Source organism: Stegastes partitus, unplaced genomic scaffold, assembly GCF_000690725.1.
Source record: "Stegastes partitus isolate 25-593 unplaced genomic scaffold, Stegastes_partitus-1.0.2 Scaffold4, whole genome shotgun sequence".
In the NCBI taxonomy this organism is placed as follows: Eukaryota; Metazoa; Chordata; class Actinopteri; family Pomacentridae; genus Stegastes; species Stegastes partitus.
In genome coordinates, this window is record NW_007577735.1 from 1,852,000 (window position 1) to 1,866,735 (window position 14,736).

General features: G+C 39.0%; 1 protein-coding gene across 1 annotated transcript in view; it reads right to left on the minus strand.

Moving 5' to 3' along the window:
* Positions 1-1,809: 1,809 nt before the first annotated feature.
* LOC103355284 (immunoglobulin-like and fibronectin type III domain-containing protein 1) overlaps positions 1,810-14,736 on the minus strand; it is a 27,381-nt gene continuing 14,454 nt past the window's right edge. The window contains exons 13-26 of the mRNA XM_008279020.1: positions 14,141-14,263; positions 13,703-13,819; positions 11,332-11,456; positions 9,783-9,924; positions 9,359-9,652; positions 8,614-8,910; positions 5,379-5,558; positions 5,114-5,242; positions 4,692-5,000; positions 3,902-3,987; positions 3,566-3,758; positions 3,190-3,486; positions 2,781-3,107; positions 1,810-2,688 (exon numbers count right to left, since the gene is read on the minus strand). Of these exons, the coding sequence (XP_008277242.1) occupies positions 2,684-2,688; positions 2,781-3,107; positions 3,190-3,486; positions 3,566-3,758; positions 3,902-3,987; positions 4,692-5,000; positions 5,114-5,242; positions 5,379-5,558; positions 8,614-8,910; positions 9,359-9,652; positions 9,783-9,924; positions 11,332-11,456; positions 13,703-13,819; positions 14,141-14,263 (2,624 nt within the window). The 3' untranslated portion in view covers positions 1,810-2,683. The remainder of the gene's footprint in view (positions 2,689-2,780; positions 3,108-3,189; positions 3,487-3,565; positions 3,759-3,901; positions 3,988-4,691; positions 5,001-5,113; positions 5,243-5,378; positions 5,559-8,613; positions 8,911-9,358; positions 9,653-9,782; positions 9,925-11,331; positions 11,457-13,702; positions 13,820-14,140; positions 14,264-14,736) is intronic.

Genomic DNA, 14,736 nt, shown 5'->3' on the forward strand with positions numbered 1-14,736 from the left:
GTGTATAGATAATGGATGGATGGATATTTGACAGCAAGTAAAACAGTCATCATGAGGAAATGGTTATAAGTAGAACCAACAACCAGTGAGGACTAGATTAACACTGTACATGAGGTTTACATAAAGTTTTACAAAAATAAAGGTTTGCAAAAGTTGACATTTTCCCTGAGAGTACAAAAAAAGAACCATTAACTAAAAGGATGAACTATGTAAAACCCAACTGGCACTCTTTATCTGCTTTGTAAATTTTTTTAAATTGAGTGATGTGTAGATAATTACAAAGAGTAAGCTCCTATTGTTCTGCTGTTCTTGTGCAATAACAAAATATTGATTTTTTAAAAAAGAAAAGAAAATACTGGAAAAGCAGTAAGGTCTTTATGTTGTAAACACAATATGCTTTGAAAATGTAATAACTTGCTTTTTCAATTAAAATAAAAAGAAAATTAAAAAAACACAAGCAATGGAAAACAAGACCTAGGAGGATGGTGAAGTCACTAAGTCAGAAACATGTCACTCCACATCCAGAAATTCCTGCAGCGAGGACAAAACACAAACTGGAAGAGAGAGAAGACACAAATAGCGTGATTAGGTTCATTTTGTCTACTTTGATTTTATGTATAAGGTTTCTTTCCTTGTCAGACAAAGTTGGAAACATGCAGTGGTGGAGGAGAGGTGCTCGGTGCATCATGGGAAATCCCCCCCAGGAGTCTGTAGCAGCATAACTTAGATACCCAGCTCTAACACAAAGCTTCATCAAACAGGACAGTTTAAAGTATAATCCTAAATCTTAGCAAAATAAGTTTCCTCAGTTTATTTTATGAGTCTCTTGTTTATCTATGTATTTTATTATGCCAACTCACATCTGTTTTCACTTCTATTATCTGTTTTTTTATGTTGTTTGTGCAGCACTAAACTCAACTACTCTCCACAAGACTATTGAGAATCACTTTATTTATATTTTATGACATCGGATTTTAAAGCTCATACACCAATGGCCCATCCACAAACGTTTTCAGTCATGTTTAATAATACAAATTGTTTACAAAGATAATTTTGGGGGATTTTTATCGATGTAATTTTTCTTTTGTTCCATCATACATTTTTAATCAAAATATGACAGAAAAACAAGACAGTTGCAAATTTTGCAAATACTACATTGGTAATACAAAGTGCTTTACATTATGTTTCTGCTCAGCGTTTGACTCATGCATGATTTAAAATAATAATAATAATAATAATCCACTGCACTAATGTGTAATATTAAAAATACTGACATATTTGGTGAATTTTGGAGAACTTGTTCAACAGGTTCTTCAGCTGAATCACTTTTTGGTAGCTATACTTTAAAGTTACTCCAACACAACCCTTAAGATGTATGAGAAAAAAAACATTTTAGCACAGTGTTACTAGTGAGTCATCAGCATCATCCATCCATTATCTATACACCGCTTAATCCTCACCAGGGGGCTGGAGCCTATCCCAGCTGACTTGGCTACACTTAGAGACAGACAACCAAGCACACTCACATTCACACCTACAATTTAGAATCACTAATTAACCTCAACATGTTTTTGGACTGTGTGGGAGGAAGCTGGAGAACCCGGAGAGAAACCACGCTGCACGCAAACTCGAAAGATGGTGTCCTCATCGGGACGCGAACCGGCGACATTCTTGCTGCGAGGCAACGGTGCTATCCACCAAACCACCTTGCAGCCCCATCAGCATCTTAATGTAAAATATTAAATATGTCACATGGGGTTTACGAAGAGCCTAGATGCAGACACTAATGAGGATAAAGAGACCAAAGACTGAGTGAAGAAAGTGTTTATTTTACAAAGTGGACTACAAGTGCAACTACTGAATGAATATCTATGTGCAGGGATCCAAACACAAATAACCAAATACCCCAGGGGAGTGAACTAGGGAGAGTAAGCAAGTACAAACTAAACTCAAGTCTAAGTAAACTGGGAATTGAAAACAGTAGTCAGAAAAAGCGAGCAGAGGTGAAAAGCTAGGGGCAACATTTAGCAAAACACACGGGCCTAAGGAGTAACAAAATGGAAATTACAAGTAGAGACTGAGAGAACAAAGGAAAGTGGAACTGACAAAACAAGGTAAATTTAGCTGACAAATTGGGGCTGGAAAGAGCAGTCGGGAAAAACAGGAAGACTGTTTCATGGCAGGCAGTGATACGTGGACGAGACAGGAAATCAGTTGATGCTCAAGACGAAATTCGAACGATCTGGCAGAGAGTGAAGTCTGAACATGGGTGTGGTCATTTGTGGCAGGTGAGCCAGCCTCTGATCATACTTCCTGCTGATTAGGCACCAGCTCACCAAGACAGGGAAAGAGGTCAAGGAAGAGCAGAGACTGGCAGCAAATCAGAGGCCGAGGAATCCCTAAAAAATAAGCTGCTGTACCACTGTACTGTATTAACAACTAACGAGCAAAACATTTAACCAAACCATTATTTTGATGCTTTGATTTCCCGACAACAATCGCACAGTGGAATGAATTTCAAAACATACAGGGATGCAGGGTTTTAATAGTGAAATCGTTTTATTTTAACAGCACAGTGCAGCAAGCGTTTGATTTCCAAGCAGTGGCTTCATTCACCCTTTATTAGATTGCTCATCTTTCAATTAAATGTTGCTCGTACAACACGGAGGTGCTCTCTGTTTCTTCACTCTGTAGGGGAGAAAGAGAAAAGAATCTACAATTAATTATTTTCATCTTCCACCACCCTTTTAACGTAAGCTGCAGCAGTGTTTCGGTCTCACCTCGGACACTGAGAACGGTGGTGCATTCGGCCCGTCCTAAGCTGTTCTCTGCAGTGATAGTGTACTCCCCCATGTCTTTGGGACCCACACGAAGGATCAACATGGAACAAACGCCGCAGGTGTTGGAGATGTAATAGTTGGTATTTGTGTTAAGGCTGATGTGATTTCGGTACCACGTGATACGGGGCGCGGGGTTTCCCTTCACCGCACAGCTCATGTAGCACTCGTAACCTTTGGGTGCCGTGTGGAGCTTCAGCGGTACAATGAAGGTAGGAGCACATCGCAAATCACAGTCCCTTCTGCTTGGTACATTTATCACAAACTTTGCTACAAGAGAGGAGACACAGTATGGTTACAGTCTGTCCCGAAAGACGAATGAATATTTGGAATTTCAGATACACAAAGGCACCTTTCTTCTTTTCCGTCCCCCAGGTTGGTGACTCCGAGGGTGCAGATATGCCCATGTCATTTTTGGCGTAGACTCTGAAATGATATTCCCTCCCATGCATGATGTTGCAAACTGTGAACTTGTTATTAAAGAGTCTGTCAGCCACTGTGGCCCACGTGCGCTTAGTAGAGTCTAGTTTGGACACCGTGTAGTGGAGACGGTCATCACGCTTCTCATCAGGAGAAGGTTCCCAGGTTACCGTCACAGTTCCCGGCACGTTCTCCTCCAGTTCTACGGGTCCAGGAGGCTTTGGATCATCTGTAAACACAGTCTGTTTTACTTACATCAGCTCCATTAACAGGTCTTTAAAAGTGCAAAAGTAGTTTTTAAGTTTTACCTGTAACCCTGACCTCTGTGCTGAATGTCTCCTGTCCTACAAGATTTTTCACCAAAATGGAGTAGATGCCTGAATCAGAGCGCTCCGAGGTTGGGATCAGCAGCTGGGAGGAGCCATCGGAGTTGCTGATTGTGACCCGCTTTGTCACGGGCACGTTGTCCTTCAGCCACATGACCTCTGGCCGTGGAGAGGCCTGTTGAACAGAACACTAGTAATATCTTGACATTTTAGGTGAATGTACATCAGTTTGCTTTAGATTTTACTGCTGTTCTGCAAAACCACGGCGCGCCTCAAAACGGAACATATTATGAGGCTGAAGTATATCATCAATCTCACCTCAAAGTTTACTGTGATTCTGACAGAGTTTCCAGCCCTCACCACCACGAAAGTCTTCATCTTATTGCTGGTGAACTTTGGCCTCACTAAAATAATAAACAGAAACGACGTTGTTTTGGACCATGTATTAAAAAAAGAGAATTAATGGACCAACTTAAATGAATTACTGCAATTGGTAACACGTAACTGAATGAAGTTTATCCAGATTATACTAACAAGTCATATTAAGTCCACTGGTTTAAGTTACGTGTACTTAAATCATTGAATTCTTCTCAAACAAGTAATACTGCAACTTTTAAGAAAAGTCCATTTGAAGTTTCCATTTTTTTAACTTAAGTATTCACTTTACTTAAACATGAATGTAAAATGTGACATGACTTTTCACTTCTTTTCTTTACTTTGTAACCCAGATAAATAAAAAAAAAACCAACAACATAGAAATCGTGACATCAGACACAATTCTAAAAGAGAAGTAAAGATCATTTTTACACTTTTGTTGAAACTTGAACTTGAAGTTAATAGAGACAGAATGTAATTTCAAGTTGATAAATCCACAGAAGTAAACAGCCTTCACCAAAGCAGAAAGATAAAAGAGATTCATTCAAAATATCAGGAGGTCCAAAAGTGCAATAAGTGAAACAGTAAATGGGAAGAGAAATCATAAAGCCATTGAGCTGATGTAAAGGATTTTGACCAGTTAATTTTAACCTCACAATTTTGCCACTTTTCAAGATGATAACAACGACAGCTAACCAGCAGAACTTTAAATTTCTAAGAAGTGTTGACGTACCAGGCGAGGGCATTGCCAGGACATAGTTGGACAGCTCCTCTGGGACACTCTCCCCTCCATCATTAGTCGCAATAACTCTCACCCAGTACATGTCCATGGACTTGAGGCCTTTCACACTGAATGAAGTCATGATGATGGGGGTGCTGTTACAGCGGGACCACTCCATGCAGTCCGCTTGCCGAATTTCAACAAAGTACCCTCTTGCTTCGTCCTGTATCCCCAGTTTCTCCTCAGGCTTGGTCCAATTCAAGACAAAGTGGGTGTAAGAAGTTTCTGTCACCTTCAGGCCTGTAACTTTACCAGGAGGCTCTAGAGAAGTACAGATACCAAATATAATATATTCTGCTTTAATCTGTACACAATATATTAACACTATATTGTTTATTGATTGGTGTAACATGGGAAACAGATGCAGCACTTACTCTTTGGATCGCGTGCGAAAACAAACTCTGAAGGGTTGCTAGATTCACCAGGTCCTGAGAGGTTTATGGCTGTAACTCTGAACTCATATTCCATACCTGCCACAACATCCTTCACTGCATATTTCTTTTCTACAGGTAATTTTATAGAGTGAGAGACACACAAAAAAACAACAGCAAAAAAAAATAAAAAATCTTATGGTCATGGTCATGGTTATAGTCTACAATGCCATCAAACTGAACTATGAGGTAAAATAAAAGTACTTACCTTTTATTAGCTCATCCATGGCATTGACAACAGTCCAGAGGTTACTTCCCTTCTTACGTTTCTCCAAAATATAGCCCAGGATACGTGAACCACCTGTGTTGCTCGGTGAAGCCCATGAAAGGTTTATGCAGTCACTGAAGGCACCGACCACCTTCGGAGGTGCTGGAGGGCCTGGAAAAGCTGACGAATGCAGAAACAAAGGAAAGATAAAGGGTGCAGTCAGAGATGCTGAGCTGTTCTTGTGTAGCCTGAAACCCCGCTCGGTTCAGAGAATAAAAGTATCCACCAGTGTGACGTAAGGAATTGAATTATGTTCTGATTCTATCACTAATGAAGCTAACTGCTTTGACATCAGAGAGTGGTGCTGTGTTTTGCAGGATTTACTATATGAAAGTCAAGAATTAAATAATTTAATCAGCTGAAATGAGATAATAGTTTAGTAAGTTTTGTTTCTGAAGTGTAAGGATTTTCATATTTTCTCTTATTTCATGGTATGCTGTAAATATGTTTTGAGATTTGGGTTGTTGATCAGACAAAAAAAAAAGAAAGATGTTCAACTTTAATTCAGCTAACAACCAATAATACCAATAATCATGATTTTTAGCTCCATACAGGATGCATAAGCAAAGACAAGAGTACAGGCCCGTAGCAGTAGCAGTAAAGCACAGCAGGGGGCAGTAATTACTCTGAATCTCTTCCACACATTTTAACATGGACACAGGAAAAGCACAGGCGTTAATAATAATAATAGTTCAGCTATTTCAGCTTCACTTCCTGTTGACTCACTGTCACACTGTGCTGTCCCTGTGCTGACAAGTCAAAAATGTCTGCTGTGAAAAAGACATACACTGTGGTAAACCTTTGGCTGCTTGTTGAAAATCTGCCTGTGATTATTAAACCAAACAAAGTGATTCATTTATGCTTAATGATGTAAAACAGATATATTTGCTCTCTGAATGTATATCTTGCTATATTTTGTCTGTCGTCCACCCTCGTAACTGGCATGAACCTCGAATTTGTTCACCGACTGAATGGAACAAAAAGCTCTGGGCTGCTGTGGTTAGAACACAAAGAGTCATGACTTGTTCGACCTTGTGTTAATGTGGATGAAACAACATATTAAACTGCCTTGAAGAAAAAAAGTTCACCAGAAGCTCTGTAATTTCCCAGTGGACAACAGTACAACACCCCGATTATATAGGCCTATGATAAAATACACTGCAGCATTTATATGTATTATTTATCACAATTGTTAGAATTCACAGTTAATCTGGCAATAATATACCATAAAAGTCACTGGAGAAAGATTCTGTCATGATCTTTGCTTTTTCGTTATAATTGATTTCCTGTTTTATTTTGAATATATGCCTTTCCTTGTGTCTCCTGTGGTTTTACTTCCCCTTTACTTCCTGTTTGTGCCATCCTCATTAGTTTCACCTGTGTCTTGTTTCCTCAGTCGTTTTGTGTTTCCCTATCATTTACCAGTTTGTCTGCCTCCCTGCCTGAGTTCTCCCAGTGTTCCTCGGGTTTGTGCATTTAATTATTTTTTTTATCATTTTGATCTACTTTGTTTGTTCCCCATGCTTTCAGATTTTGAAACCTACCTTTGTGTCCACACGTGGGCCTACTCCTGACACCAACAGATCCAGCTAAGAGTGGTGTTCATAAGTATTGGTTCACACGTAACAACCAGCTAAGTTAACAACCTAATTCAGGGGGTGAATGTAGGAAAAACTAAACACCAGATTTTCAAGAGGAAAATGTGTTTGAGAGGAGAAGACAAACTTCTCTTTGTATTCTCTTTGTAGATCTCCAGATAGACTGATGTAGGATGAAAGGGAGGGGGTCATGTGTTTAAGCTGGCAGTGACAGACCGGAAACATCTCAATTTGTCACAGTTGGAAAAGCACATGTGTATTAATGATGGCTGCATTCCATCTAGAGGAGGCCCTGCTTCTGTGCATGCTGTTGTCATTGTCACGGCCTCCTGGGTAACTTAATGGAATTCAGCCATCATTAATACACCTGTGCTTTCCTTACTGTGTCAAGTCAAAACAGGTCCACTGATGTTTCTGCTATACTAAATGAATGCCGCTGTTTTCTAACAGCTTGAGGAGAATAATTGGACCATGACTACAGTGAGGACTCACCACACTTGTCGAGGATGACTTTCAAGTCTGGCCAGTGTTTCTGTGGAGACTAAAAGACTGATAAAGGCAAGATGAAAAGCTTGTACAACATGCTGACTTCGAGAAGCAAGAGTGGAGTATTTTTCAAGCGGACATAAAAACAGTAAGTCATTCTTTTTTCTTTTTTTTTTTTTTTTGCTTTGTGCTTGCGCTGTTTTGTTAAGCTTGTGCTGTGTAGGCCGTTGTGCTGTGCTTGTTGTGACCTTTTGAATGTGGGCCTTTTCTTCTGGCTTTGTGTTAGTTTGTTGTTGTGCCATGATTAGGTTTATATACACCTGAAACCTTCTAATGGCCTGATGGTGGAGAGGAACACAAGATGTCACCTTATGATTGAAGCTGCATATCTGCGGCCTGAGATACTGACTTGGAGATTTTGTAAAGCAGCAAAAAGGACGGTTGCATTGTCTTACATATTTGTTTATTTTGTCTGCTGAGTAGCATTGAAAGGAATTGTTTTTACTTATGGAAGGTTAAGAAATCTTCTCGATAGTTTCTTTATTGTGGCATTGGATTATCAGAATCTAAAGAATATGTAGTATGCATCAGGATGAGTTGAAAGCAGTTATGTTGGTGTGAATGGGTTTCAGTTGTGCTTAACTGGCTTGAAAGCAGTTTGTCCTCTGTTCATTCAACTATAGATCGATGAGTGGGGAACTCGCATAAAGTCAAGTCAATTCACAATTTTTTGTATAGCCAATTTAAAGCAACCGCAAATGAGCCAAAGTGCGTTCTGGTAGAGGAAACCCATACAGGCATTATGAATTTTATTTGTTAAATTCATGATCTTTCAGTAATATTTATTATGTACAGTTATCAGAGTAATTGAAATATTATGGTTAGGACCCTACAATATAAAACCTTTATTTACCAATATTTTATATATAATACAAAATACCTGACTACCTTAAATGTTAAGTTTAAGAAGCTACAATATCATATCTGCTGAACAAATTATCTGAATAATTTGAAAATTAAGGTGAAGACCATACAAAATTACAAATGGAAAATCTCTCAGATTATTTTACATTAGTATCAGGTTTGCTCACCAAGTGTACCAGCCTGCATTTCGTCCGTCTCCATCACTTCACTCATGCCCTCTGCAGTCAGTGCCCGGATGCGGTAACAATATTTCCGTCCACGGTCCACGTCTGTGTCTCGGTAGCAGGGCACGCCTGGGATTTCCCCTATTTTCTTGCAGGTGTTTCGTCCCACCTGCTGTCGCTCCATGATGTAGTTGATGACTGGTGAGCCACCGTCATCCTTTGGAGGCCGCCACCTGAACTCAATACACGCAGCTGAGCTCTCAGTCGCCTCTGCAGGACCCAAGGGGGAGGTCGGTTTGTCTGAAACGTCAGAAGATTTCATTGAAGAAAGTTTCTCACTGCTTACGTGTGAGGGAATGAATGCAGTATTCATAATAAGGAAACTTTTTTTCAGGAATCAACCAAACATAACTTTGTGCAGCTCTGAAATGCATTTATCAAACACATCTTTAATCTATTACAATTAGAGGATTTTACTTGGACTAGAACAGTTGTGGAGAACAGTTTTGTTTTTTTTTCTGTCAGTGGTACATTAAATTGAGAACTGCATTAAGAACTGAAGCACTGATGAAGCATTTAAGCGATTTCTTGTTTGCTTCCTACACCAAAGTACTTTTTACTACAGCACTAATCAAAACATATCATGTCTACAGTTTGATGCATAGTTGGTCATTTTTATTTGAAGCGGTCCAACATTTTGTGATTTTACTGTTAGAATTCTACATCCTTACGTCCTTAATTTACTGACCGAGCACAATCAGCTGAGAGACTGCCTCAGTGAAGCCATGTTCGTTCTTGAGCTTAATCTTGATCTCTCCTGTGTCCTTCCTCTGACACCTGCTCAGCAGCAAGCGGCTGTGACTCTCAGATTTCTCTATCTTTGTATTGGTATCATCGTGGAGTTCCTCTCCTTCTCTGTACCACTTGATTTTTATGGGTTTGTAGCCGACAAAATGCAGTTTGAAGATGGCGTTGTGCCCCACTTTTATTATCACAGGCTCAGTGAAATCATTGAGGGCTTCAGGGTGAAATCTGGGGGGATCTAAAATCAAGAAGAGGTCGCGTTAGGGATATTTTAATGCTTAAATAGCTTGTCAGCTACCTAAAACACTGTGAATATTTTACTGCACAACATCCAGCATCAGTATTGTTACAATGGCAAATTTTCATACCTTTGACGTTGATCATCGCCTCTGTTTTACGACCATCGGCCTCAAAGCGGTATTTCCCAGAATGTTCGTCTTTGCACTTGATTATGACTAATTTATGGATCGGACCATCTTTAGTGATTGAGAAATTGTCATCTGGGAATATCTGACAGAAAAAAGTGCAAACACAAGTAAAAACAAATCGAGCACCAACTACTGAAGGTAAGTTTTTAACATCAGAAACACCCCAGGGCTCAGAGGGCTTTGTGTCCCACTGAGGCCCGAAGTTTTGAAGCATCTGCCAAATATTTAAAGTAAATGAGAAAGAAACACATAGTGAAACCTATGATAATTTTATGGCACCAACACTGGCAAGACTTGCAATAGTCATAATGTGTTTTTTAATGCAATTTTTGGTGTACTTGCCTTCATATTTCAAGTGGCGATGAATAGGAAATGTAAGGAGAGCATTGTACATTGTTCTGTGATTACATAGCACATGTCTTAGGGCAGTGACGCTCATCTTATGGCCCACAGGTCAAATCAGCTGACTTTTCTGATTCACAAAAATATATATATTAAATCACACTGATAAGTTTTATCATAGGTTTAAATAGTAAATGTTGAGTGCTTTTGCTTAGTTAATTTAAAAATAAATCTTTTCCAGTAAAGGTGGATTATGGCCCCTGGCCTTCTGTCATTTTGCAAAAGTTGCCCCGGGGCAGAGCTCGTTGACAATCCCTGTGTTACAGTGCTGACAAGCTTAACCTGTCTGGTTCAGTTCAAATGCACTCTTGTGCATTTGCTTGTCTAGTACAGTTTGTCTAGGATTTAAAAGCTTCTTCTTTGTTTTGTTTTTCTATATTTGATCACTCATTGAAATTCCTGTTGCTGCAGAATTGAAGTCCCCTGAAAAGGAAGGTCTCAGTTTGCTTTAGAAAAAAATGATGCGGCTGATTTGTGTGAGAGCAAAAAAAGATCAAGCTAAGTGCTGGGTGAGTCGATATGTCATTTTAGCATAAATTTACATCCCATTAAATCCATCTTTATGATGAGATAATTTTGTAATCATGCCACTGTAGCAGGTAAATCTTAACATATTCCTACAGATATTTCTTCTGATATATTACAAAAAGAAATGGAAGTTGAGCCAGTGGTGTGCCAAGCTTGTGTCTTCCATGTAGTAAATAAAGGAAGTATAGTGGCCATGCCATTACTGTGCTTTATGTCCAGCTACACTCTGGATGCTAATACTCATTTTTTTCTTTGTGAGCTTTATGGTCATTAGAAAAGATAAACTCAAGAAGCTGCATTCACAGGAATATGATTTCTCCGTGTTGGTCCATAGTGATGACGATGATGCAGGATGACTTCAACAAAACTGTGAATCCAAATGATTCAATATACACACCTCAATGTGAAGACAGAACCACACCTGAACTAAAGTAAATTAATGCAACTTTTTTTTTCTTCCCTTGAACCAAATGAACCAAACTACATGCAGACGTGAGAGCAAATCTGCACCTCCCCATGTCTTAATAGCACAATTCCAAAAATTCTTATTTTGACTCACCTTTTTGTTGTCTCTGAACCAGACTCCTTCACAGTCTTCACTGCTGAGCTTGCATGTTAACTCAGCTGTCTCATTGATGACGGCATTGACATCAGACAAACCCCAGATGAAATGTACACCCGGATCTGAGAACAGTCACCAGTTAGAGACTGTCATTATTATTATTATTATTATTTTTGTTTTTACCAGTTTTAGCATGATGATTTATTTTTATATATATATTTCATAACTTTTTCTGCTTTGTTTTTTAATATGCCTTTTTCTGTGATATGCATTTCAGAATTTTGTTCAACAAGTATTCACTGGCCACAGAAAATTGATTCTATCTCTAGCCAGTTACAGATCCATCAGGCACAATGGTGTCGAATGGAAAAGAGGATGACTAAACAATTTTGCTTTGCAGTGCAATTCTACTCCTCGCTGACTCCCTGCTGTGAAAAATTTGCTTTTCAACACTGAACACAGAGAAACAAGATAAACAACATTCAGACGTAATTGCGAATAGATAAATATTACTATTATCAGTCCACAAGGAACCGATTTCAATGGAAGCATGGAAGCATATCTTTCTTCACTCTTAAGTAACTAAAGCATCATTCTTTAAATGCTGCAAACTATATACTTTCAATTTTCATGATAACCATGTTACATATGTACAAAGGACCATAAAGTTGTAGCTGAAGTTCCTGAGCTTCCAAGTCAGAAAATGGCATAAACGCCTCACAAATCACAAGTTATGTGATTGTAAAGTTGTCATTACAGTGCTTGTACTACTGTACATGTAGTAGAAGTTGTGAAGGTCCATTTAGTGAATAGATGTAATTGGGAGTGTTGTTGAATAACTGTGGGTGATGATGTGTATTGTTAGATCTACAGCAAAAATCCCAAACTAGCCACACCTTTAGTACATTCTATAACTTCTCACTTTACTTAATTTCTTTGCCACTACTGCCACTGTCAACAAAGGCATAAACGCTAAAACAATATAAAAATAACATTGTGTAGTAATATAATGGAAAAAAATGCAGCTGTACACTATCCCAGTGGGACACTACTAAAGCACAGATAACACCTATCAATTTATTGTTTGATTGTCTGATTGAACACCCTCTGCACACTGTCATCATCGCCCAGAGGAGCCAGTTCAGCGACAGGCTGCTCCTCCCCAAGTGCAAAACCAACAGGACCAAAAACTCCTTTGTCCCTCGAGCCATCAAACTGTTCAACTCTGAGCTTGGGGGGAGGGGGAGGAGCAGCAAGCGGGGAGAGGTGGGGAGCGAGGGGTGAGGAGTGAGGACATTGGGGTGAGATAGAGCATCATGCTCTATCATCAGGCTGTGTGCAATAGTTTGGCACTTTGGCAAATTTTGTTTCTGTATCCAGTGTTATTATTATTATTACTATTGTTGTTGTTACTGTTGTTGCTGATGTTGTGTTGGTGTTGTGTTGTCGTTTTTCTAGTTCAACAATTTCCCTGAAGTTTGCATCAAAGGGATCAATAAAGTTCTATTCTATTCTATTCTATTCTATTCTATTCTAGTCTATTCTATTCTATCAACAGCCTGAAAACATACTCTGTGTACTGGTGGTACATGCATCTTTTTTTTTTTTTGTGACAATCATGCATTTTGGTTCTTTTATAGATTTGTTAAAGATCTTCTGGAAATCTAACAAAATCTGCTGGGTCAGAAATGTATGCACAGAAATGCTAATAATTCATTAAATGTCCTTTGGCCATTCTCACCTCAACTAGGTGCTTTTGGTGGCCGTCCACAAGCTTCCAGTTGTATCTTTAATGACTCTTCTTGACAGAATTGGTGCAGTACAACTAAATTTGTTGGCTTTCTGTTACAGAATTGTGTCTTCATCCCAGTTTACAGGCTCCATTGGGGTTAAAGCCAGGACTATGGGGAGACCAGTCTAAAACCTGAGTTCTAGCCTGATTTAGCCATGACTTTTTTGATGTGCATTTCGGTTTATTGTCTTGTTGAAACACCCAGTTGCATCCAAGATCACTGCTTTTGTCTATGTGATCAGCAGGAAGCTTCAGTTGAGCTAAAAGGTGCTGTTTCTGGAGAAGGGTCTTCCTTCTTGCATGGAAAGAAAGACAACTTAGAAGGAAGACCTTTAAATCACAGAAAATTATCATTTAAGTTGCTGTAAGTACATTTTGACCCAGCAGACGTTGTCATATTTCCAGAGGACCAACATTTGTTTATTTATTTTTTCCACAAAGACACGTGTTTCAGTGTTCCCATCATAGAAAATTCAGAGTTATAGGAGTCATTGGACACTCAAGACTGTGATAACATACATGATCCTTAAAAGCATATGGAAACTTTCGCTGATGATTTTATATGCAATTACTTACCAGTCACCAAATCTTCTATCAGTGGTCCTTGTCTTTTACGTTTTGTACGTTTTGAAGGGTCAGCGATATCTTCAGTCTCGTCACACGTGCTGTCGTCTTTAGGACATGTACTCTCGCCTTTAAAATCGAAATATTAAGTCATTTGCATCGCCCAAACAGGTATTTAAATTTGTTTTAAAATGATAACATTTTCAGTCCTAACATAACATTTGAAAACACACAATGTTGCTATAAAGCCAAATCTGTTAAGTTTATGAGCCACTATTTTACCTTCCTTTTATAGAAATGTAATTTATTTACCTTTATTTAACCAGGAAGTCCCACTGAGACTAGAAATCTCTTCTACAAGGGAGACCTGGCCATGTACAAGATGATCCTTAACAGTTATTGTCTGGCCATTAACCTGCATGTCACTATGCAGTAATGCACCAGTCTTACCACTGACTGCATTTTTTGACTTCTGGCCTTTTTTTGAACATTTTAGATTCTTGATCTGTCCAGTAGAGCCCTCATCCACGTCACTTTCACTTGGTTCATTGTCATTTTCTAGTTCATTTGGATCTGTGTTAGAGACACACACCGGAAGTAATACACATGCAGCGTGACATAATGGGTTTTCAGGAAGCTCAGAGCAGAAAATGATCCTTAACAGTTATTGTCTGGCCATTTACCCATACAACATGGCTATGCAGCAATGTACCACTTACATCTCTTACCACCAGCTGCATCCTTTGGTTTCTGGCCTTTTTTTGAACATTTTAGATTCTTGATCTGTCCAGTAGAGCCCTCATCCACGTCACTTTCACTTGGTTCATTGTCATTTTCTAGTTTATTTGGATCTGTGTTAGAGACACACACCGGAAGTAATACACATGCAGCGTGACATAATGAGTTTTCAGGAAGCTCTGAGCAGAAGATGATCCTTAACAGTTATTTACCCATACGACATGGCTATGCAGTAATGCACCACTTACATCTCTTACCACCAGCTGCATCCTTTGGTTTCTTCTGGCCTTGTTTTGAACATTTTAGAT